Source organism: Protomyctophum bolini (assembly GCF_963924005.1).
Source record: "Protomyctophum bolini genome assembly, chromosome: 15".
NCBI lineage: Eukaryota > Metazoa > Chordata > Actinopteri > Myctophiformes > Myctophidae > Protomyctophum > Protomyctophum bolini.
In genome coordinates, this window is record NC_137876.1 from 8545943 (window position 1) to 8571772 (window position 25830).

General features: G+C 42.5%; 1 protein-coding gene across 11 annotated transcripts in view; it reads left to right on the top strand.

The window, feature by feature from the left end:
* eml1 (EMAP like 1) overlaps positions 1–25830 on the top strand; it is a 69554-nt gene that overhangs the window by 10793 nt on the left and 32931 nt on the right. For 5 of the 11 annotated variants that reach the window (XM_080784022.1, XM_080784023.1, XM_080784026.1 and 2 more), the window contains exons 1-2: positions 4459–5173; positions 25198–25383. In XM_080784022.1, coding sequence (XP_080640148.1) covers positions 5107–5173; positions 25198–25383 — 253 coding nt within the window. In that variant the 5' untranslated portion in view covers positions 4459–5106. Of the gene's footprint in view, positions 1–4458; positions 5174–25197; positions 25384–25830 lie in introns of those variants that run through there. The other 6 variants (XM_080784017.1, XM_080784020.1, XM_080784021.1 and 3 more) reach the window with 2 other exon arrangements.

The window sequence follows — 25830 nt, forward strand, 5'->3', positions numbered from 1 at the left end:
TTAAAATAAATAATTAAATAATTATACTGTATACGTGATAACATATTTTATTTCAGTTTATATACCTTTCATCGGATATCGATGATTTCATTTTCTTTGAGAAACTAAAAAGGGATCCAGAATAATTCTAAATCGATAAAACTGTATTTCTTTTATAGATAGAAACTTGTACCATACTTCATAATACTATTTTTTTTACATGCATAAAGTAGGAAGGTAGCAAATAGCTAAACCTAATAATTCAACATTTCAAACGTTCCTTCATAGAGAAGCTGAGATTTGACAGATTGTAGCGGTCGACAGCACTTGCGCGCTCTGCTTGCGCACTAGTAGGCCATAGGCACTCGACAGAGTGCAGTTCTAGTTGTTTTATTTTGACTGAGAGATGTTTTGTTTTAAGTCTGTGTGGGTCATGGGGTGTACACAAATAGTACACAAATACTAGAATATAGTGTTCGTTTAGCACGTAGATCTGTTTTGAGCGACCCGGTGGAATGAGAGAGGAATGTGTGTGTGAAGGGGCTGTGTATACAGTACATTACCAAGGACAGGAGAAGCTGCATAAAAACATAATTTATATTCTGTACGTCGGTGTTGCTTGCCTATACACAAACTGAATTTCAAGCTAAAGCATTGCGTGTGTGCATGCATGCGTTTGTTTGTGAATGTGTATGTATTATTACTATTTCTTGTGATGGCCAAATGCACAACAAACTAGTATTTGAATAGACATTGTGAGGACAATTCTCCGCATGGTCCTCACTATAAAATGGTTGATTTATGGTTCAAAAAGAGGGAGTTATGCTTACAATTAGGAAAAGATTCAGGTCTGGGTTAGGAGTACACATTTGAACGCTAGGATCTAGTAGCCTATAGCCTCGAAGGGATGCAGTTATGCCTGATTTAAATGTGGTTGTGCACCAGTGTCATTAATCGAAAAATAACAGATCTACATATAGATAAATAAACTTGGCATTCATAAAATCACCATCCTAAAATGTTGATGTCCTCAGAAGTATAATATAAAACGTGCCTACTGGTTTGTGGTAATAGTGTGTTGTGATGGGAGGACAATGGGGAGGTGTTTATTTATGTGTATAGGAGAAACGGTGGGGGTGAGGAGGGGTGGGGGCTGTGTTCCCACCAGCTGGCACCCGCTGAGAGAGGTAAAATGGGGTTTAGCCTAGGCACATGGGTGGGGTGGGCATACCCCCGTTTCAGCTGCCCCTAATGACGTACACACACACACACACACACACACACACACACACACACACACACACACCATCCCCTTTTCTCCCACCTCATCTCGTCACTAATCTAGAAATCCCAATCTTCCCCCCAAACCCATGCAGTCTGAGAGTTCCAGTATTCTCTAATCTTAGCCCGTCAGACAATGCGACTTCGGAGCCCTTAGGGCAACGATTGATTGGTTCCTATACGAAAAGAACACAGTGAATATTATAGTTTGTCTTGCTTTATGAAGAAGAATCATCATCATCATCACCATGAGCCATGTACACTGGTTAGAATGTTGAGGGGCCTGGTGGCTCTGCCAGCAGGTAGTGCACAAACTGTGTGCTCGTGAGCTACAAGGACATGATTTGACTCCCAGTCTTGTCTCTCCTCTGTCTGCCCTTGTTTTGCTGACTCTCTACTACACTCTCCTAGAAGAAATAAAGCATAACAGTGCTGAAAGAATGACTAGGAAATATGCACTTTTCATTTTATCAGATGAAATACCATTCCTTATGCCTTTTTTTATGGCATGTTTCAAATTGCTGACAGGCATGGCTACAGGCAGGGCATCCACAAATGCATAACAATTACAGAGAGGTCATGTCAATAGCTTAGCCTTACAGGGCCCGTGTCACTGACGCCATGGTTTTCATTTAATACAGCTTCTTGGTTTGGTCAATGTTTTACAGCGGGGCTGTAGGAGGTGAGCCTTTATTTCCGGGGCAGTCCTGTGATAGCCATTTCTTGGTGAGACTTTTTATGAGCCTCCAACTGTTGCAAGTATTTCTTTCCACCCATTCATGAGTCATGCATGACTTTTCACATAATGTTTTCTATATTTTTAAATATTTAGCTTTCATTTTATAACAGAATCAATAGCTGTCAGACCGGCCTGAAACTTATAGATCTCATTGACTGGCCACATGAACTCAGAGGGTTTGGGAGAGGATATATGTATTTTGTTTTACATTTTTAAATTCAATTCATAGGATTATTATACCCGTTTAATCATTATGAACCTGTCATCCCTATTATGGACATGGTCAGTCATTATTGTACAGTTTTGTAAAAAAAAAAAAAAAGATCACGCAGCTATTTTCACAATTTATTTATTTTATATTTGCTGCCCGAGCCTATGGATATTTGCTGCATGGTCCTTATTGGCATGGAAAAGTGTGGGAACCACTGCGGCACATGATAAAGAACATTTAGGAAATAAAGTGATATGATGTAGCCTTCTAAACGAGACAGAGTCTGGGACTGGGAGTGGACATGCAAAAAGACTGCAGTTGTAATTAAACGGGATACTGGTCCAGGGCAACACAGTGAAGTTCGAAACGGATACTAGAGCATCTCTTTCTATTATTTGCTCCATTTCCTCTCGTGATTTCAAACAGAGTTGCCTACGTGAATATAGGCCATAGGCCCTCTCTGCTCTGTGGCTCTTATTATTTTCCCATGCAAGCCTGAACTATGAATAATTCAAAGAGGTTCACCCCCCCCATGTCTGTAGCAGAAACCCCCCTTTGCCAAGTCAAAATAAAGAGTACTCCAGGAAGCGCTCTGTTTCACCATCGACACTACTTCTGAAACACTCTCACTCACGCATGCTCATACGCTCACTAAACTGGGCTCTCTATCTTTCTTTATTCCACTCTATCCCCTCCCCCTTCTATTCCGTTTCTTTTGCCCTCTTTTCAATTCCCCTCCGTCTCCCTTTCTCCTCAGCCCCCTCCTCTTGTTCCTGTTATGATGATCTCTAGGTCTCTGAGCTGTCTGCGACGGTGCAGATAAGACAGTCAGAGAGACAGACAGAGAGAGGAAAGACACAATGATAAGACAGTCAGACAGACAGAGAGAGAGAGGAAAGACACAGTGATAAGTCAGACAGAGAGGGAGGAAAGACACAATGATAACCGTGTTTAGTTGTAGTGGCTGCAGCCTGCAGCACTGAGCTGGCACTGAGGAGGTAAATGTTTTGCTCTATCATGGGGGCAAGTGGGCAACACTCCGTCCCTGTGTTCCAGTGTGACTCCACACCTGTGTCTGTGTGCGCGTCGTGTGCGTGCATGCGTGTGTGGTGTGGGTGCGTGACTAAGGCACCAACCGCTTTACAATATCTCATAGTGGTGGCTTTATAGTCATTCACATTCTTTCATCTATCACTTTGGTTTTCTTATTTTCTCTCCTCCCCTGCCTTCTCTCCTCTCCTCTCTTCTCACCTTCCCTTCATTCTCCTGAAAACTGTGTAGCCCATAGCTGGATGATACCATGACTGTGTGTGGTACTACAGTACTCGCATGCATACACAGTACACACACAGAGGATTCGTATTTACTGCAGTTGTGATCAGAATTCAGGATAGACTAGTCCTCTAACCCAGGGGTTTTCAACTGATTGTGAAGGAGGGACCACCACCCTGACTAAGAATCAACCTGGGGACCACTGTTGTGTTGGGTGGGGACATGGACTATAAGATAAATGCTTTTGTAACACTGGCTATGTATCTCATGTGTATACATCCCACTGACTGTTTCTCAACCAATGGTCCATTGACTACTAATCATTTCCTAATAACGAATAACAATGACTCAACCAGACAATCCAGTGCTTTCCCCCTCTTGAGATTATAACTCCCTTTTTCTGTTGAATTTCTTGACCTCCAACTTGTCAGTAAATGACTACATGGATGGTCATCATACTGTAGGTCACCAGGTTATTTAGTTCACAGTTTCTCAACAAAAAATAATCATACCACCAGTGGTCCACAGACCACCTGTTGAAAACCCATGCTCTAACCAGCTAAATGGCGATCAGAGATTATGTATTGAATGTATTGAATTATAGTCTAGTAGGGCTGGGCAATAATAGACAAAGTCAAATATGTTGATATTGCGACAATATTGTGTGGATGACTATCTGGTGCGTTCACAAAATATAGTGACAATGAGAAGTAATAGAAGTAATCAGTAATCCAAATTACATGACATCACTTATGATGATCTCCCTAACTCTCTCCTCTCCAGCCAAGCAGGCAGTTAAAAGTGGGAGGATCTGTTTGGAGTCAGGCCCCACCCCCCTGTGAGCTCACTCGTCCTCGGACTGTGACAGGGAGAGCCAGGGAAATGCTGGGCTGTCCCAGGCTTTTATCTAAACACTCACACATACAGGCACGCACGCACGCTCACACACACACACACACACACACACACACACACACACACACACACACACACACACACACACACTGGCTTGTCTGTGCCAGAGCCTCAGCTTGCCTGCGCTCTTAAAGCTGTTTTTCTGCTGGGGATCAGCCAGAGTGCTCAGCTCTAACGACACCCAGCTGCTGCTGTGGACAGAGAGGAACGATAGAACAACAGAAAGGAGGGAGTGGATTAGAAAGGGAGGAGAGGAGAATTGAAGACGAGCATCGGACGAGAAAACAAACCCACCGGGGCAGGGTTTTTAACTTCTCCCTGTCTCTCTCCAGTCAGTGGTTCACTGGCTGCCCTCTCTCTCTTTCTCTCTCTGGCGTACATTCCTTGGCGTGTGTTTGTTTTATTCTGTCGGTGAAGTTCGGCACTCAGGAGCCTTTTTGGAGAGCAGAGGAAAAAAAGACTTCAGGAGAATAAGAAAGGAGGGAATTAAGAGAAGAGGACAGAGAGAGGTTGGAGTTCACATGACATAATCGGAGTGAATGGGTTACCATGGCGACTCACACAGGGAGCCTGACCCGCGGAGACTGAATGGAAGGAGAGCCTTGGTCGGCAAGTGAACGATAAACTGACAGAGAGAGGAGGAGAGAGGAGTCTACCGAGGAGGAGAGAGAAAAGAACGAAGGAGAGAGAGACGGAGTGGAGGTTGAGAATGGAGGACGGCTTTTCCAGCTACAGCAGCCTGTATGACACCTCCTCACTGCTCCAGTTCTGCAACGGTAACACACACACCTAACTAATCCTCCTCTTCATCATCCCTCTGCTCAGTGCTCTGTGTTCTGTCTCTGGACCTGACATGTCATGACTGACTGGCTGAACTTGACACCGTGTGTGTGAGTGTGTGTGTGTGTGTGTGTGTGTGTGTGTGTGTGTGTGCCGTGCGTGCCGTGCGTGCATGCATCCATGCGTGTGCATGTGTGTGTGACACATACATGTGATGTTTCAGCCATGGTTTCAGCTGCAGGGGTCTTTAAGTCATGTAGAAGTTCACTCAGTGCAAGGTCGGTCCCGGTGTTCAATTCAATTCACGACCTCCAATGTTTGTAACAATCTCCTCCTTTGTTTAAAACGTGGCAGCTATGGACCTTAAGCAGGGATTAGCGATATCCACGTAGAAGGGATTTAATCAACGCTTAACTCCTTGTCAGGTCCAAAGACAGTAAAGCAAAATCCCAGACTTGAACGTTGACCCAGTCGGATTTAGAAAGGAAGGGTGTGTTCATGTTTTATTGTTTAATCCTGGTGGATATTAACAGATAATATGACTGGAGCCTTCAAGGGGAACTAGTGTCCCTTTTGCTAGTATCTAGGCCAGGATAATGTCAACAATACATGGAGCAGCAGGCAGCAGCCACCACATGACTTTGTAAACATGGATCAGGAAGACCGATGAGGAGTCGGACTATAGTCTTTTTGTCATAAGTACTGTTCTGATTATTTGGTTTTCCTACATTGTTGGTATATTTGAACAAGATATATCTCTGGCTAGAGAGAGAGAGAGAGAAACTCTGTTATATATTGCTTAAATGTTCAATTGTATTAAATGTATTGTCTAGAATGGGGAGGTGTATTGTGGCTGTTAATGTTAGTGATGGTGTTGAGTCACTGTCATATAGGATAGGATAGGAAGCAGCATGACTCATCGTTCTGTCAATCAAAGGATGATTCATCATAATATATCACCCATTAGGATAAATAACATCCCTTACCTAACAATCAATCAATCACCCTTACTTAAGTTATCATCAATGAATATTTAAAAACTAAGCATGATTATATTACCATTGTGCATTGCAGCGTGATCTATTACTAGCAAATATCATTTCTGAACTTCTTGACATGTAAACCAGCTAACGTTTCATAAACCAAATGATCAATTCAAATTGTATCATCTTGGTTTAGCATGAATCTGAACACTGTAGCCTAGCTGAATGAGAGCATCACTGTGTAGTACTGTAGTACTCGCATACATACAGTACATACATACATACACAGGATTACTTTTTACTGCAGTTTTTAACCAGCTATGAAGATCAGAGGAACATAAATTATTAGTCTGGCTGGGCAATATAGACTAAATCAAATGTGTTGATATCCTAACAATATTGTGTGGATGACTACCAGTATGGTGCTTTCACAAAATATTGTGAAAGCAATTCAAAGCATTGAGATTAGAAGCTACAGTAGAACAATCTGATAACTTCACAAAATTAGGCCTACATCGCTTTACTGTATTGTAGCTCCAATCATGCCATATCACAATATTACAATTTCCCAGATCCCTGATATTTAGGCTCATATCATGAATGACATCGATATAATATTGATAAAGTATATTTATTGCCCAGCCCAGTCTAAGTGAAGAGGAACACAATTATTTTCCTTAGTTCTGTCTTTGACTTTCAGCTGTAAATCTTCTTGGTGTGATTTCCCAGTTTGATCTGAGGTGTTTCTGTGTCCAGTAATTGTACACCAGTGGTAAGCGAGCTGAAGGTATCGGTGTATAACGCCACAGTAATTGCCATGTGGGTAATGAGAAAATCAATGACTTTGACTGCACCCTGTGGAGAAATGTTATTGTTTGGTTTTTATTTTATTGATTGAAATATTTATTAACAGTTTGCAGAATTACAGTACATTTCAAGCACAACTCAATACAAAGACTGTTAACTGTGAGTGGACGAGAATAAATTAGTTTTAAGTGAAGATTTGAAGACGGCTACGGAACGAACCATTTTGACCTGAGATCAAATTCTAAAAATGTCTTCTACATCCTGACAGTTTTCTGAAAAAGCTATGTTTCTATGTCAGTGGTTCTTCGATTTTTCAAAAATAGCAGACCTACAAGCTGAGCTTGTAGATCTGCTATTTTTCAATAGCTAAAGCACAACATAATGCTAACACCAAAAGGGGTTCCTGCCCAGAATGGGTTAATATGTAGGGGCAAACTGTTCCAGAGGCTGGGACAGGCCACTGCAGAGGCTTGGTCATGCACCTATAGTCTGGACCTGTAACTAGTTTGAGGCACAATCAGGAGCAACTGGTCAGCCGACCTCAGGGCCCTGGCTGAGGGTGTATGACTTTATAAGATCTTAGCTGTTATTATAGACACTGGTTATATGGAATAGAAACTATGACCGCTGTGTGCTTGCTGTTGCTATATTCAGTTACACTGGTGAGGTGACATCCACTAACCCATTTAGACTTGGAACACCTATACATTTTTATATCTTTCAAGCAACGTGTGTAGTTATTGCCATATATTCTGTATACTGTAGCAACATTCTTTTTTATAATGTCTTTGCTGTCTGGAAACCATCCAACTCAATTTTTGAGATTTAAAAAGCGCTTCGGACAAAACCTCTTAACTCCATTGGACCCTCAATCTGTCTGCTAAAGCAGCTACTGTAACTCCACCCTCTCCCCCTCTCATTTAAGTAATTTGCAATATATAAAGCCACAATACCAACTTTGATGAGGCAGTATGCATTGTTTAAAAAAATATAAGGTTTTCTTCATTTCTTGGGGGAAATAAATCCTGAAAGTTGAACATTTCAACACACACACACACACACACACACACACACACACACACACACACACACACACACACACACACACACACACACACACACACACACACATACATACTGTACACTGTATACACTGTATATATATATATGGTCAGGATTTAGAAGGTGTTTTTAGAATCAGCCTCAGGTTTAAATGGGTATGGGAAGGGAATTCTGCTTTTACAAAAATAGAATAGACGGGAAAGGAAGAGGAAGACAGGATGACATTGTGACAACAGACTGATTTATGACCCGGGGAGTTCACATTGAGACTGTAACGATTCATTGATGAATCGTAATCGAATCGATTTATTTTTTGTTGTAGTTAATCATAGGTGTATTTCCACTTAACCATAGTTTTTCCAGTGTTAAATGTAACTAAGCTAAAGTGAGCCATCTCTTCCGTTACACTGCTGATGGCTGCTCTTTAGGACCATAGCGACTGCAAAGCTAAATATGACACATAACAATGGTGACGCCCTATGCAGAATCACATAGTATCCAAAATCTAGGCCATTTTACCCGGCCTCAACATCTAAAATTAACATTAAAGCCAATATACTATGTCTAAAAAAATATATATATACGTCTTGATTGTTATTTTTAAATGACCTATTTTAGTTTAAAACAGTACCGTTACTTTTTAGTGAAATGTGTAGCTATTCTTTGGCTTTAAGATGAGGTGGCTTTAATTGATTTTGATTGTATTTGTCTTTTATTTGAATAGCAGCCTAATAATCAGCTGACCAAAATTTTATTATTTAGAACCTACAATCTAATTTATAAGAAATGATGGCTAAATAAGTGCTGTATTCCGATTAATCGGTTAAATAATCGGACAATGAATCCATTATGAAAATAGTCGTTAGTTGCAGCCCGACTGAACAACTACAGACTGAGCAAATAAAAACGAAAGGCAAATACTTACACCCATCCAGTTTATCAATTACAATTAACAGTATGCTCTGTCTCATCAGGGGAGACTTAGAAAGCCAGATACAGATAAAGGACAGATACCCTGAACCCTCAAGTCAAAACAACGGGCATACTGTGTATGCCTGGTGGAGGAATGAAGTTCATGGACATGACCTGTCATCATGAACACATGTTCTATTCCTGTTCAGTGAAGAGTGTGCATGACAATGCCAAAGATCCCAGCTGAGACATGCTAGTTGGACCGACCAGAAAAACAGGTGTAACCGAGGCTGTGTGCAAAAGTGCATCGGAATATAAACTCTGCAGCTTCCTGCTATAGGAAGTCGTTGACCTTTTGTTAGCAGGTTTAAACAAATGACACTACAGCGCACGGCTAGAGTTCTTGGACTGGACATTATGCTGTCATCGCCCATGTGATTAGGTGACACTTGGCTGAAGCCCAGAATCAAGGCAGTCAGATTAGCAGGAAGAAGATGCTGCAATACTGAGATAGCATAATTATTAAGGTTTTTTTTCTTTTTTTTTAAGCTACAGAGAGAGAATGTGTGATTTCTCTTTGTACTATTGGTTACAAAGACTTCAAATCAGTATCACGATTATTTCAAACCTTTGCCTCGAATACAATGAATTAATGTTTACCGGTAGTTTGTTTGTTTGTTTATTTTACGTCTTCCTATTTTTGGATGCCACCATTGTATAACAAAGTATAATACAGGTTTTAATGGTTAATCCATTTTCCAATCCAAATCCATTCAAATTTGTTCAGGTTGATTCGTTAAGAAAAAAACAACAACATGCTTCTCAATTCATTGATTAACCAGATGAGCCAGATTAAGTCAGTTTTGTTTGTATACGTGACTCATAGGAATAGACTACTGTATGTGACAACCAGGTATAGTCTGGTGACCACCGGAGAGACGGGTGACAGCCGGAATGTAGACGGCACCCCGGGAGCAGTATGGTTTAGCGCCCCTGCCTGCATCCTCCATGAGGAGGAAGCCCAAAAACCTTCGATGAGGCCTTTAGGAGGGCCATTCGAGCTGTAAGTGGAGTCTGCAGTACTACCGTTGCCCAGTGGTGGAGCCTGCAGAACCACTGCGGCTCAAGAATCCACCACTCCTGAATGAAGTGTCTGGTGCTGTGTGTCTGGTGCAACGCACAGGTCCTGGCGGTACTCCTGGTGAGAGCAGGAGTGGACCTGGTGAGACGTAGGAGGGGCCCGGACAGGAGGCAACCCACAGAGCCTAGTCCCTCCACATACCAGAATTGTACCTCTCACTCATAGTAGTTCCGGAGTGGTCGCAACGGATTGTGCGGCCCTGTCTTTCCCTAGTTGATCTGATGGTCATCGAGGGTAGCTACTGGGACGTAAGTCGGGACTTGATCAACCCCCATGGCTGGGTCACCCGAGTGAGGGGTGTGATGTTCGAGAGACCCGAAACCCCCGATGACCTTGGGATACATCACTGAGGATACGTCCCAGTTGCATCCAGGCGATGTTATTTTCGTTCAGTTATTGGTTCTAAATATCGGTTTCTTTCTATGTATTTTCATGTCCAGCACTCATTTTGGCCTTTCTGTGTCATGGCTGAGATCAAGGAGAGGTTCCTGTGACTGTGATGTTTTGTGGAATCTTTCACCCTGTCATGTTTCCTTTCCTCTCTCTGAGGCAGTCTATGAATTAAGACAGGCTGTGGATTTGTCAGGGATTTTCCATTCTCTCTGCTCTCTCTGCTCTCTCTCTCTCTCTCTCTCTCAGCTCTCTCAGTATGAAACATACATACACAGATTACATGTGCACTGTTACTCATACATTGTGTGCGTGCTCGCACCACACACACACACACACACACACACACACACACCTAATGAAGGCTGGGAGTCACGCTACAAGAGCAGCGCCTCGTTCATTGTTCCAACAGAATGCTTAATTGGGTGAGTGTGTGGTGGAATCTGAATGCACTCTGTGTATGTGTTTTTATAAATATTGGTAGAGTGTGTGTGCGTGCGTGCGCGCGCGCGCATGTGCATGTGTGTTCAGTCTGCAGGGCTTGTAGACCAGTCTGACATCATACGTTCTGCTGCTGCCGCCCAGCTGAACTCAAATCCACTCTGGGCAGAAAGCAATGATGTCATTCGTTCCGGAACACCTCCCTTTCTCTCTCTCTCTCTCTCTCTCTCTCTCTCTCTCCCCAGCTGGTTCGTGTGTTGTGGAGCATCCAACCAGACTAATGTTCAGAGACTAGGTCAGCTAAACTGGAGAAACACACATAGGCTGCATGTTTTGTCCTCAGGAAATAGAAGCTAGTTGAAGCTGACTGACAAACTCCACTGCACAATCACACACACACACACACACACATACACAGGGATTTTCAATTTCTCTACGAAAAATTGCATTTAGATTGTTCTGGATCTGGAGGAGATGACTTGTTTGGTCCACTTTAGTTTTTGAGTGCCCTTTAATGACATTTGTGATGCTTTAATAGAAGTCTCAAGGCTCTGAAATCACATCCACATCTTGTCCTTTTCTCCATTACTTTAGTTTAGTTCAATAAAATGCCAGCATTCGATGTCTTCTATCACTTCATCAAGCCATTGTCCCTTCTCTGTTAACCCATTAAAACCTGGGGCAGATTCTACAAATGTCTGCTAAATCCTAACAGTTTTCTGAAAAATGTATATATCGGTGTGGTGCTCAAACCTTTTCATGTCAAGGACCCCAAAAATTATATGTATTTGGCCGCAGATCCACATCTACAGTAGCCTTACATGGCCTTAAAGGGACATTTCACCGCTGGAAGAAACTGCAGTCACTCAAAGTTAATAGTACTTTATCTCTAATAATAAGAGAACAATCCCACGGTCGAGTTTCAGCTGGCAGACAAGGCCTACAAATCTGATGGCTTGCTTTTTATTCATTTAAATGACCTGGATGAGGTTAATGAGTTCTCCTCATTAACTTCAGAATATCCTGGGTGAACACCATAGCTTTCCTGGTACAGCACAGAGTGCAGATCATATGAAGTCATTCCCGCAGCTGGCCTGGGTTCAAATCTGACCCGAGGCCCTTTGCTGCATGTTATCCTCTCTCTCTCTCTCTCTCTCTCTCTCTCTCTCTCGCCTCTCTACTCACTGTTTAACAATGCAGAAAAACCTCCAGAGTAGACATCCCCATCCCCTTTACAGTATCTCTGCAGTGTACACACACACACACACACACACACACACACACACACACACACACACACACACACACACACACACACACACACACGAGTCTCTTTGTAAAGCCCTATTAATGACGGCACGTGTACAGTATTAGGATTAAAGCCTCGCTCACGTTACCAACCAACCACAGCGCACAAAACGAGGATAGAGGGATAGCTGGAGGGAATGACAGCTGCACAGGTGGATGGACAGGTGGACATCACTCACAGGTGGACAGACAGGGGGCCATCGCTCACAGGTGGACAGACAGGTGGACATCCCTCACAGGTGGACGGACAGGGGGCCATCGCTCAAAGGCCTCACAGGTGGATGGACAGGGGGCTATCCCTCACAGGTGGATGGACAGGGGGCTATCCCTCAAAGGCCTGCCGTCAGGTGGATGGACAGGGGGCTATCCCTCACAGGTGGATGGACAGGGGGCTATCCCTCAAAGGCCTGCCGTCAGGTGGATGGACAGGGGGCTATCCCTCAAAGGCCTGCCGTCAAAGTGACATTTACAGCTAACCAGGGAGGAGATCCTGATCCTATTCCTGAATCGATTGAGTTTCACGTGAACGCTGCCTGGGATATACTAGTTGTATTCCCCACCGTCCAGGCTACACCTACACAGTAAAACCTTCAGTGTAGATTTATTGATTTGTGACTCCGAGACTGTACAAATGGAACCAAATGGACCCTTACGGGTCTATTTTGTTCCATTTCTACACTCTCAGAGTTAAGTGAACACTCAGGAGTTTGCTGCGTTATGTTGTGTAGGCTAGGGTCTTGAAAAAAAACCTCGGGTTCTCATGTCCCTCAAATGTCTGTCCCACCTGTCTCTCTGTCCTGGTATCTCCCGTTCTCCCTGAATAAACCACGCTATCCATCTACGTCCAGTAAAACTCACTCAGAGGCTGACCTGCCCTGGGACATCCATCCCATGTGTCCACTTGGCTAACTGTAGAGAGAGAGAGAGACAGAGAGAGAGAATACAATGAGTTCAGGATCCCTGCCATCAGTCACCTGTACTGTAACATGCTTCTAGTAAATATCGACCAGTGTGGCAGAGCTCATCCACTACTGCTGATCCAAGTAACGGTTCACATCGATTTCCTATATGGACACACACACACACACACACACACACACACACACACACACACACACACACACACACACACACACACACACACACACACACACACACACACGAGCTCTCTGTTTCTCCATGTTTCCTTTCCTTTCTTTCTTTCTCTCCCTCCCTCTTCTTCCCATTCCCAATCTTTTCTTCGTGTAGTCTCAAACTCTTCACCCCTTTCATCTACCGCCGTTTCATCTCATCTTGGCACTTCTCTTCTTCTCTGACTCTTAACACATACACTCTCTTCGTACACACTCCCCAAGCACACTTATAGAAGTGTCTATTTGTACGTCTCTACATGTTTTGAGGAATTGAACAAGGTGGACCCTCTTGTAAACAAGTGTAATGCTTAATTGGGTCGTCCACTCACAGTTAACAGTCTTTGTATTGAGTTTGTGCTTGAAATGTACTGTAATTCTGCAAACTGTTAATACATACATACTAACCAACCCTGTCCTACCATTTGATCTTGTCTGGCTGCCGCAAGTAAGGCTAAAAGGCAAAGCACTCTTCTATGTTCTATCTCCAAGCAGAGAGATTTTGTGGCCAGCAGGGCTGCAGGCTGGTTACGTCCTAGTCACACTGCACTCTTCTTATGACCCCGTGTCTCTCTCAGAGTTTCACTCTGCGCGTGTGTGTGTGTTTTACAAATGATATTAGTAGTAGGGATGTAGCAGCAAACACCTGATACTGTTTTTGTAGACGAGAGCCACGATGCCGTGTGTCATCATGTCGTGAATATTCTGGAGGTTGGCTGCTTATTCCATCTATACACGGAACAAGCCTGACATGACTGTAAGCTAATGGAATATCAGGATCGGCTCAAAATAATCACGGGTTGAACTCTATTTTTGTCAGTTTAGGACATGTACACATGCAGGCTGTTGGTACAGAGACTCAGATTGCAGGCCTCTCTAAAAGGAAAGCTACTAGCAAGCTGCTCTGTTTCTGATGTAATTAGAATAAGTAGTACAACATTAAGAATCATGCTGTGTGTAGAGATGCATGATCTATATGGGAACCATCCGGCTGGCTGAACCTTGTTGCCAGTTGAAAACAATGCCACATTACGTAAAGCAATAAGTCTAAGGTGCACATTCACATTGTGCCATAGTCCCTGCACTCTGGGTGTGCTGTGCTGCACTGGGCATGAATTAATCCATGCTGTGCTTTTAATAGACCTTAATACATCTTTGCTGGTACCTCCACAGACACATAATGATGTTATGAATGCTAATCTGCATAGCATAGCTTACCATAGCTAAACAGCCACTGAATAACTAAACTGAGCATGTAACATGCAACAGAACAGAATTCAACAGATAACAGCTACACGGAATTTAGAATTGAGTTCAAAGCGATTTATTAACCACTTAAACCCTCAATAGTCTTTAAACCGTAAACAAATACTTAGTTGACCATTTTGGTTCTGTACTTGTACTTGTAATGCACAAATAAAATCTATTTATGAGTAGCCTACAGTATATACCTATATAGTTACACTATATATAGGCTACAGTACAATGCATTGCATTTTACTGCATGTGCATCTAACTAGCTCCCTGCAATAAATCGTGACAAGGGAGGCATTCAGCTTGTGTGTGTGTGTGTGTGTGTGTGTGTGTGTGTGTGTGTGTGTCTACTGGCTATGTCATGACTATGAAGCCTTCAGGCTGTGTGTGCGTGTGTGCAAACTGTGCGTGCGTGGGAAAACTGTGCATGCATGCGTGCGTGCGTGCGTGCACGCGCGTGTCAAAATACAGTGGGAACTGTGAAGGTCGGAAGAAGGAACATTGCAGGCCAGAGGAACTCGGCTGTGCAGTCCTGGAACATGATTTCACGTCGAGATACGGAACAGTGAGCTCCATTAAAGAACCATCTACATGATCCAGGCTGCACGGCACATACTGTACATAATAACACATGGAACAGAGCCCTGCATTCTATCTGCAATGCCAGTAAAGTACAATTTTGAGGTATTTGTACTTTACTTGAGTATTTTCAACTTCCAATAAACATTTCCAAAACATGCATTACCCACTTCAGCCCGATATATATACATTTCGGGCCATTTCAAAATAGCAGATCTAATCCACCTCACAATGTGTCGCGATGTGAAACATTGTGAGCTTGTAGATCTGCTATTTTCAGAAGATGTTTAAACATTTGAAAACTGAGTACATTCTACTTTTGGCACTTTAAAAAAGAAAGTAAATTTTCATGAATTCCGGACTTTTGCTTGTAACAGAGTAGTTCTACATTGCCGTATTTGATACTTTTACTTAATTAAATCATGCGAGTACTTTTTCCATCACTGTGTATCTGTGGGATGATGATAAATCACAGCAGTCAGCAGAAACCCATGGAGGGCATTGGAGGCTACAGCTGTTGTTCTGCTGTTCTTGACTGATTATTCAAGGTGTTACCTCAGCCTTCATGCTATAATATGAGCAGACATAGAAGCCATGGAGAGACCTCGATGAAAATATGTGAAGTTACATTAACCACTTGAACTCTTACATTCGTTGTCTGCCAGGGCTCTAGACTTGGCCTACTTGGTCCCCTCAAGCTCACAACGCATCACATTTGTGAGCTTTTTGTTTCTATAATATTTCCATATTGTAGTCTCTGTTGATCCCAAAGCACCAGTTAAGCCCATCTTCATCGGTGTCCCATGCAGTCTGGCCAGTTGGAATGTGAACAGATACAGTATAATTAAAATTAACCTCCTTGTGCCCATAGCAGTCCTCCCACCGCTGTAATTGGTCTGTTACTGTACATCTGCTGCTATTGGAAGAGCCAACAGGAAAGCTGTGTGTGTGTGTGTGTGTGTGTGTGTGTGTGTGTGTGTGTGTGTGTGTGCGTGTTGTATTCCCATTAGAGACTCCATTAAATATGTATGCATTTATATGAATCAGCAAAGCACAGGTGTTGGTATGGGAGGAAAGGAAATGGACAATTTTGGACATGGTTAATTTACTTTGTACTATGAGTTTGAAGTGGTTTTGACAGGTAGAGTACTACATCCCTCACTCCCTGGTTTTTACCCACTATAGTATAGTATAGTATAGTATAGTGACTATAGCCTCGGTGGCTGTGACTCTGTGACATTGGCCTTGTTCACTGTGTTTATGGCAAGATACCAATGTTCAAAACAATGGGTTGTGCATGTCGCTGGTACCGGACACAGAGTTCAAAAGGATAAAGGTCTGTGATGGAAATATATTTATAATTAACCTAATTAATGATGCTAATAAGAAAGGACTGTATAACAACTTCGATAGCAGAGCTGAATGTAGAAATACTTCTGATTAATTAAAATAATCAGATTACAATTGCTGCTCAATCATAAAACCCCGGCAGGGAGCAAAAATGGTTATAAACCTTTTAAACCAAGTAAATATTAAACTTTATCTTTAATGGTATAATGTTAATCTAATAAAACTATATTAATAAGCCTTTTAAGGATAAATACTTTAGAGGAAAAACTACAATACTATAAAAATGAGAGAATAAAGTATTTCAGAGTATACCAGAGTATTGACACAAGACACAAAGAAGAGCCCAAAGCTTATGGTTTTTCAGATGATATATTCCAATTATATGGGGAGAGAAATCATGGTACATCCATCACAGCGCTCAAAGATCTCTCACGGACCAAATGTCCATGAACATATTATATACTATATGTGATCCAAACAAGCATTTGAGTTCAGAGGTTAACAAAAAGTGAATAATGGCGACACCTATCGCTGGGAGGTTTACACTTCCGGGAATTCCAGGAAGTCTGACTGATGGGAAATGTAGTTCTTTAAGTGTAGATGTAGTTTATAACTGTGTTCCCGGGGCGACTAGTTAACGTTAGTTGGAGACTAGCTGTCGACCTCGGCACTGCACCGAGGTCGAATAATAATAATAATGTTTTCCACCGAGAGGCAGATAAACGGGAAACAAAACAATTCTTTATCTACATGCTGGCTGGGGCAGAAGTGAGACGTAACTCAGTGGGACAGCGTGACCTGAGGCACATGAAGAATACATGGGCATGGGGCATAGGATTAATAATTAAACAGCATCCTACAAACAATTAAAGTCTTAATAATTACAAATTATCCATCGGTCTGCACTGCAGCGTTGCTCCCAAGTGTTTACTTAAAATACAGAAAACATTTACATGATGGTACAGACTTTTGTTCTCTTGGAAATATCAATGTTTACCTCAGCAAATATGAATTGAGTTGATGTAATGGTGGTCATGGACCGAATGCGCAGCACCCATCCCTATGCCAATATTGGCCCCGTGCCTAAGGTTGCCTACCCCTGGTCTATAGAAACAATGGCTGTCATTGCGGGAAAAGAACTAAGATTTGTGCTTTATTGTCAATAGTTCTTTCAAGGTCTATTATTGTGGTCCTGCTGTGCATCTCCCTCCAGGCCAGATGGCTGACATATGAGGTGAACTGTGTACAGCGTTGGTGACACAATCGCCTCTTCACAGTGTGTCTTCCTGTCTTCTATTCAGTGGTTCTCTATCGGACCGTTTTCACACCATGCAAATCTGGTTTCAAATGACCGTACTGTCTCTGGGTGGAACGGAACAAACACTCGACGCATGCCACGCAGGCACGCATCGCACTCACGCACTCACGCACACGCACACGCACACACACACACACACACACACACGCACACGCACAGATACAGACACACATAGATACAGACACTCACTGGGTGGAACAAATGGCCCGCCTCCCCTCGTTCCTTCCTGGTAATTTGTTATTGGGGGACAAAGCCCTGTTTTATGTGGAGAAAAGGTTGAGGCTGAAAAAGAGTTTTGTGTTGGATGCTGGGATTGCTGCCAGCCTGACTGCATGGGTGCTGCTACAGCCCACCACTTCTCCCTTTAATGTCACAGGAAAATTATTCAGTTTCTTTGTTTCATGATTTGCTATATATTTTCATTATTCTATCATTGAAAATATATAGCCAGTTTGTTTGCGTAATTTCCTTGTTAAATCTAAATCCGCCACGCTCGGATGTCTTTATGGTCGATCAATAGCCGGCGCCTACAATTTATGAGACACAATTTATGTGAGAGTCACATAAATTCACCCAGTGTTGAACTAAATGTTGTTGCCATCACAACTACTGTGGGCTAGTATAGTTACCCTGATGAGTCAGCAGAAAGTGTCATTTATCATTCGGATAAGGCTTGTTTATGTCTGTACTAGATTCTGGACTCTGGCTTTGATGCACATAGTTGGTTCTCAAACCTCTCAACCCCCATCTGAAAATATTTTGGGCCAGGGACTCCCATACAAGATTTGTGTTGTTAAAGTTTTTCCAAGAATATTCAAACATTTGTAAAGATTTCTTTTTACGTATACAGCAGAGAACGCAACATATTGTGAGCTTGCAGATCGGCTATTTTCATGTACACAATATATACTGTAAGGTTCAAAGTGGTTAAACCGATTTGAATGCTACAGTTAAATATACCACTGATGTACAGTGCGATGGTAGGCCTACAGTATGAAACTGTTACGTTTAACCCAATAAAAATGGGAAAACGTGTGGTAGGATTTAGACCATTATAGTTTTAGAACAGTGCTTCTCAAATATAGCAGATGTACAAGCTCACTGTGATCTTGTACATCTGCTATTTTTTTTATTTTTTATTTAATCTTGAAAGTGAATTTCACAAATCTGCTCTTCTGTGGGTCCCTGGCACAAAATGTTTTTAGATGTGGGGGTCCGCGGTCAAAGACATATCATTTTGGGGTCATTGGCATTTGGCACGTAAACATTGGTTTGAAGGCATTTGTAGAATTGGCCTCAGGGTCTTGATCGATGAAGTCCTACTGTATATACTGTACCCAGGGTAGTGTTGTAGTCGAGTCCACCTAAAACGAGTCCAAGTAAAGACCAAGTCCAAGTGGGGGGCAAGACCGACGGGAGCTCTTGCCAAGTAGCCAGATTTCCTTGATTACTTTTTCTCATTTGATTTGATGGTATAAAACCCTGCGAGAGCAGGTAGGTGTGTCGAGACCGGACACGAGTACTTCAACACTAACCCAGCCTACCGAGGGATCTATACTTGGTACTCCCCACTTTCAAATCTCTTCTATCCAAAAATAGATGATCTACGAAATTGAAAGACAGGAACCAAATGGCTGCCTATACGGGTCTGTATCTGTAACTCAGGGTGTCCAAATGGACCCTTACTTAATGTATAGACCGGGTCCTGGGATGAAGACACACACCAAAGTCTAGACCACATGAGTCTAGGGATCACACGAGCTGAGCACGATCTGCTCAGGCGTGCGTGCGCGTGTGCGTGCGTGCGTGTGTGCCTCATTTGACCGGAGCTTGACCTGAGGATACAGCTGACATCCACATGCTCTTCCAAGGACACAAGGGGTCCTCATGGGAGTCGTGTTGGCCTTTGATCTTCTTGTCCCCCTCTAGCAAGCATGAACACACTTCTATTTATTCTCCTCTCTGTCCTCTGCCATCTTTGCCCCTCTCTGTGTTTTTATTGTTGCTCTCCATCCCCCACTCCATCTCTCTCTCTCTGCGTCCCATATTTCCTGCCGTCACCGGCGCCCTCATTGCATTCTGTTGTTTGCTCGTTGTCTTCACTTTCTGATCCTCTCATGTTTATTTTTAGTCTCTTAAGTTGTGGTCAGTGGTCACTCACAGCCTTAATCTGACCAATGGATTGGTTAATACTGTAGTGTCTCTGTCCGTTCACTCACCTTTCACACCTTTCACTCAGGTGACGGATGGGAGTGATCATGAGACTATGAGCCATGCACTTTTAACCCTCTATTCTTAGTAAAAAATTGACTTGGGCCCATTATTTCGACACCAAGGTATGCTGGGGTTGTCTGTCTGTCTGTCTGTCTTGTCTTCCTCCCTTTAATATCTGCCACAATCAGGTTAAAGTTTATTATTATATGTATGCTGGGGTTCGAGTGATTTCTGTCTGTCTGTCTGTCTGTCTGTCTCTCTTGTCTTCCTCCCTTTAATACCTGCCCCAATCAGGTTAAAGTGTATTATTCATAACACATTTACATGATGTTGTGTCACAACACGTGACACGTTGTGTCAGCCTCACTATTCTTCCCTCTGGCTCAATATCTCCCACATTTAGTATTAAACGCTTCCTGACATTTTAGTTCGGTTTATCTGAATGCAGATTGCTGCTGAACGCCAGCAGCAATCTGAAGTCATACGAGGGGGTTCCAATTCCAAATGGACCCATACAGGTGGTCTGTAACTCTGAGAGTGTACACATGAAACCAGATGGACCCTTCTTACGGGTTTGGTTCATTCGTACACTCTCAGAGGTATGGGGGTCCTTGAAATTCAACCGTTTGAGAATCACTCCTCTAAGCGCCACCTAAATGAAGCAAGCATTTCCAACTTTAAACAGTATATCGTATATGTAACAAGTGCGACTCGTTGCACTTGATAGAAGATGCTGTCATGAAGGTCTAAGAGCTGTCATTGTCAGCCCAGTAGCTCTGTGACAGTTCCACATACCTCGATTTGTGTTTGATTTTGCTGTCATGAGTCCGTGAACACCACTTGGCAGGTGGTTGGATAGAGAGCTGAGCCTACTTTCATCCGGCAACAAGATTATTGTAATGTTGCCGCTTATCAGCGTTGCTGTATAAACCACAAGCTTTTCTGGCATTGAAAGCCTGACATGATAGTCATAATGTTGTGACAGACCAATTATTGTAGTCTCTTGGTGCTATGATCCCCTGCCTGGCTATACAAGTACAGTACATTGCTGCCTGGCCTCTTGAAATAACCCCAGTGCTGCAGTGTAGCCTACCTGCTGTACAGGCTGTCTGAATTATAACACAGGCATGAGGCATCAATCACCTGCTGTAGCATTATTGTCTTAATAGTATGTTTCCCCAAAGTCCACAGAGAGAATCTTTTGAACAATTTCCAAAAATCTACAAGATCACAATGCGTCACCATGTGACACATCGTGAGCTTTGTAGATCGGCTATTTTCAAATGGCCAAAATGTATAGGGGTTGAAGTGGTTAATGTATGTTTTGTAATAATAATCAAAATCTACAAAGTAAAGTTTTCAAAAAATTGTAGTGGAGCCAAAAGTCTAACATTTGCCTCTTAAATGTAGTGGAATAGAAGTGAAAGTACTGAACATTTGAAATACTCCAGTGAAGTGGCTTACTGTAAATCGCTCTGGATTAAGAGCGTCTTCTAAATGTAGATTGTAATTGTAAGTAAAAAAAGAAAAGAAAAAACGTTTTGAGTAAATGTATGTAGTTACTTCATACCACAGGTCATGGAGGCTGTTTGGGGCTGATGATTGGCCCAGTCCTGTGGAAGCAGGCCTGTGACAGCCAGTCATTGTATTGCAGGGATTGATGCTGTCATGCTGTCATTGTGTCACTGTCAGGACCAGACCCAGGGCAGACGCTGAACCGATAGAGAAAGGGTTTTGTCTCCGGGGTGATGTTCTCTTGTGTTTTCGCGCGCGTACCGCCGCGCCGCACACACACACATGGATAAGAACAGGGAGCCACCAAGGAGACATGTTTTAGGTGAGGAGACATGGTGATGGTGGTTGTGTTGATATACCGTTTAGACGATGATGTTGGTTGTGTACCGTTTTGTCGCGGAGGACATTATTTGTGTCGCTTTGTTTTCAGTTCAGTGGATCTCAAACTTCTTTGTGCCAAGGATTCCCAAATGAATATATATATTTGTCCTCGGACCCCCATCTGAAAAGGTTTTGTGCCAGCAGGGACCCCCAAAAGAGATTTGTGTAAAAAATATTCAAACTTATTCAAAATCACTGATTGACTGAACACATGACTGTGATGCTATTAACACATTTTGGTAAAAGTATGGATATTGAGGTGACATTGTCATCATTGCACTGGTAACGTCACCACTGTGTATTGTAAAGCGTTATAACGCACATAATTCCTCATCATGCTTTGTTTCTACAGAAAGGGCTTGTCTTTATGGGACGTCCCCTCATAGGGAGCTGAACATATTAGTCAGATTAAGACAGCAACCGTTCTCTGAGTAATGCTGTATTTATTTTTATTTTTTACACAAAACAGAGACTTTCACTTTTTTGTAGACAATACATAGAACTGTATCCACAGCCAAGGTTGATATTATCAAAGGATTCCCTATTGAACCTTGTGTACACAGTAAACAAACTCGGAGAGTGTGCAAATACCCAAACAAATGGTGGCATTTGTACACACCCTGAGTTAACGTTATATTAGCCAGGTCTAGTCCTATATTTAGAAGCTGTATTGCTGTAAGACTTCTGTCTCTTCTTGTCTGCCCAGTGTAATATAAATCACAAATGATAGTAATGGCAGGACTCATTGTTAAAGCGCTGCCAGAAAAAGACAGTGGCGTGCGTGCGTGCGTGTGTGTGTGTGTGTGTGTGTGTGTGTGTGTGTGTGTGTGTGTGTGTGTGTGTGTGCGTGTGCCTTGTGTGCTTGCGTGAGCCAACTTTAGAACAAGTGTGTCCTGTCATATTAATTGGTTTAGTCACTTATTCTTTCGATTATTAGCATTTCCTGCTATGAGCTCATCTTCTGCGTGAATTTATTTACAATACTGTAGATGAGCTGTCCCCATGATGAGCTGTCCCCATGACAAAACCTACAGTAGAAGACATTTACTTATTTACATAAATATTTGTAAAAAAAAACTAACTTACATCATTACCCCATGGTATGTGATACCCAAATTCCTTTTCCAAATACCTCCAGTCTTTGTGGGGTTTGTGATGATTTTCAGAATAATATTCAATAATATATGGTGCAGAACAGTAACTGTTATGTGTGTACCTATTATGCGTATTTGAATTATCATCAGTATAAAAAACAAATGTTGTGTTATCATGTGAGATAATTGTGTATATCAGTAATTATTTCATGAAATAAGCTGATGAAGGCTTTTTAGGCTGATGTGTTAGTGCTGTGGTTTTTTTTTGTAAATAATTGAAAAGGCTGTGAAGGCTGTGCACTATTTTACCCATATGGGCAAACGTGTAAACCAATTAGAGGTGGATTTACTGTGACTTAAGAGCCTGATCATTGATTAGCAGATGAGCATCCGTAGTTAGTAGACTGGACCCCGCCCACTCTCTGAGTGGACTGCATCGCTTGAGCTTCAGGAAGCTTGAGTCAGACAATTAGTCTACATCAGTAGTCTAATCTCTGACGGTTTGCTTCCTCCTCGTCCTCATTCTCATTTCCAAGATGCAATATCAAATGTTTTCGTCATTTTATCGTCCACTCAGACTTATGTGAACACCCCAGACAGTCTTTTAAGTTGCTCGATTCAATATTTAGATATTTGATATTCTTTTTAGCTGCCCCGTCCCCTTTCTATACAAACCCATTGTAACTTCTAAAATAAAAATGTATTCACACACAAATAATTACATTATAGTTTTAAAATTCTCAGTTTATATGTTGATCTATATTTGGCATAATAGGCTACAGTGAACACGCTCAACAGCAGCACAGTTAGGTCCCCAAGCATATTTGTTTTATCCAAAAGAGTGGAGAGAGCTAATCACACATTTGACCTCAGCAGATTCCCCTGAATTCAATAAAAAAAAAAGATTTGGCACAATAAGAGCACCATTGTAACTTCCAAAATAACATTTTATTCACACACAAAAAAATCATTATATAGCTTTAAAATTCTCAGTTTATATGTTGATCTATATTTGGCATAATAGGCTACAGTGAACACGCGCAACAGCAGCACAGTTAGGTCCCCAAGCATATTTGGTTTATCCAAAAGAGTGGAGAGAGCTAATCACACATTTGACCTCAGCAGATTCCCCTGAATTCAATAAAAAAAAAAAACGATTTGGCAACAATAAGAGCACTGTTCCGCTTCACTTATTCCAGAAATATTCATTAAAAAAAGAGTCCTGAAACGTAACCTCAGCAGGCTGTGGGGGTTCGGCGTATCGCTTCATCAGGAGGAACATGCTAGTTAGTTTAGCCTAATCACCAGATGCTGCCGCGGCGGCACTGATGCATAATGCATCAGTCTGTTGTTACCAGTCTGCAGGGAAACACGGCACCGATTTACATTAATATTTCATCAGACCACTCTGACATCAATGTGTGTGTGTGTGTGTGTGTGTGTGTGTGTGTGTGTGTGTGTGTGTGTGTGTGTGTGTGTGTGTGTGTGTGTGTGTGTGTGTGTGTGTGTGTGTGTGTGTGTGTGTGTGTGTGTGTGTGTGTGTGTGCGCGCGCGCGTGCGTGAAGTGGACCCTGGTGGCCCTTGCTTGGCCTCTACCAGGGTGTCAGATGCAGAGGTGAAAGCGGTGTGTTAAGCTACATTTAACTCAAAGGACAGACCGAGACCGCCAGATAACAAGCATGCAGGACAGGCTGAATAACAAGAAAATAGACAGACAAATGAATAAGTAACAAGGAGAGAGGGAGAGGGATTGCACACTGGCAAATAGAAAAAGCGAGGCATATAGTTCATGAAGAGAAGCCTTGGTAATGGTAACATGTATGCAAGCTGCAGGCTCGTCTCAGACAAAACGTTTATATACATGAACTTGTTCTCAAATGTGTTGATATCGTCCTCCTATGAACCCTCTGTCTCAATCTATCTATCTCTCTCCGCTAGAGCCCAGTGTTCCTGTCGGCCGTTCTGCTTATTTATTATATCGACCTCACGATGAATCTTTGTATAGGGCATAACTAATGGAATCTCTCTCGCTCTCTCTCTCTCTCTCCTTCCCTCCCTCACTGTCTCTCTTTCTCTCTCTCTCTCCCTCCCTCCCTCCCTCCCTCCCTCTCTCTCGCTCTCTCTCTGTGTGTGGTGGTCAGATGACAGTGCATCAGCAGCCAGCAGCATGGAGGTGACGGACCGCATCGCCTCCCTGGAGCAGCGGGTGCAGATGCAGGAGGACGAGATCCAGCTTTTAAAGTCCGCTCTGGCCGACGTGGTCCGCAGGCTCAACCACTCTGAGGAGCAACAGGCCATGGGGGGCACGCGCAGGGGGCCCACCAAAGGTAACGCATTCACACATTAATTCATGCCTTAATTCATTGGTTCATTCTTGCATGCATGGTGGTGTACTGAAGACGGCATGTATGAATAACGCAGTGGTTCCCAAACACTGGGTCGTGGACAAATCTTTTCTGACAACTTTGTTTATTGGTATTTTCACAGAAGCATTCAAATCATGAGTTTGAATAATAATGGCAGTATTTACAGCTTCTCTTTAGAGAACAAAACAGACAAACAAATAGAGACAAAACAATACAAAACATCCGTCAAACAGTACACGTCCATGATACGTCCATAATCCGTGTTACAGCACAGCACCACGGTAAACATTAAAACAAGAAATCATGAATTAAAAACAAATTTCAATGATTGTTTTTCTACGGAGGCCCTGAGTAGCCAAGGTTCAAAATATATTTTATCATTAAAACAAATGTGAGCTTTGTAAATTC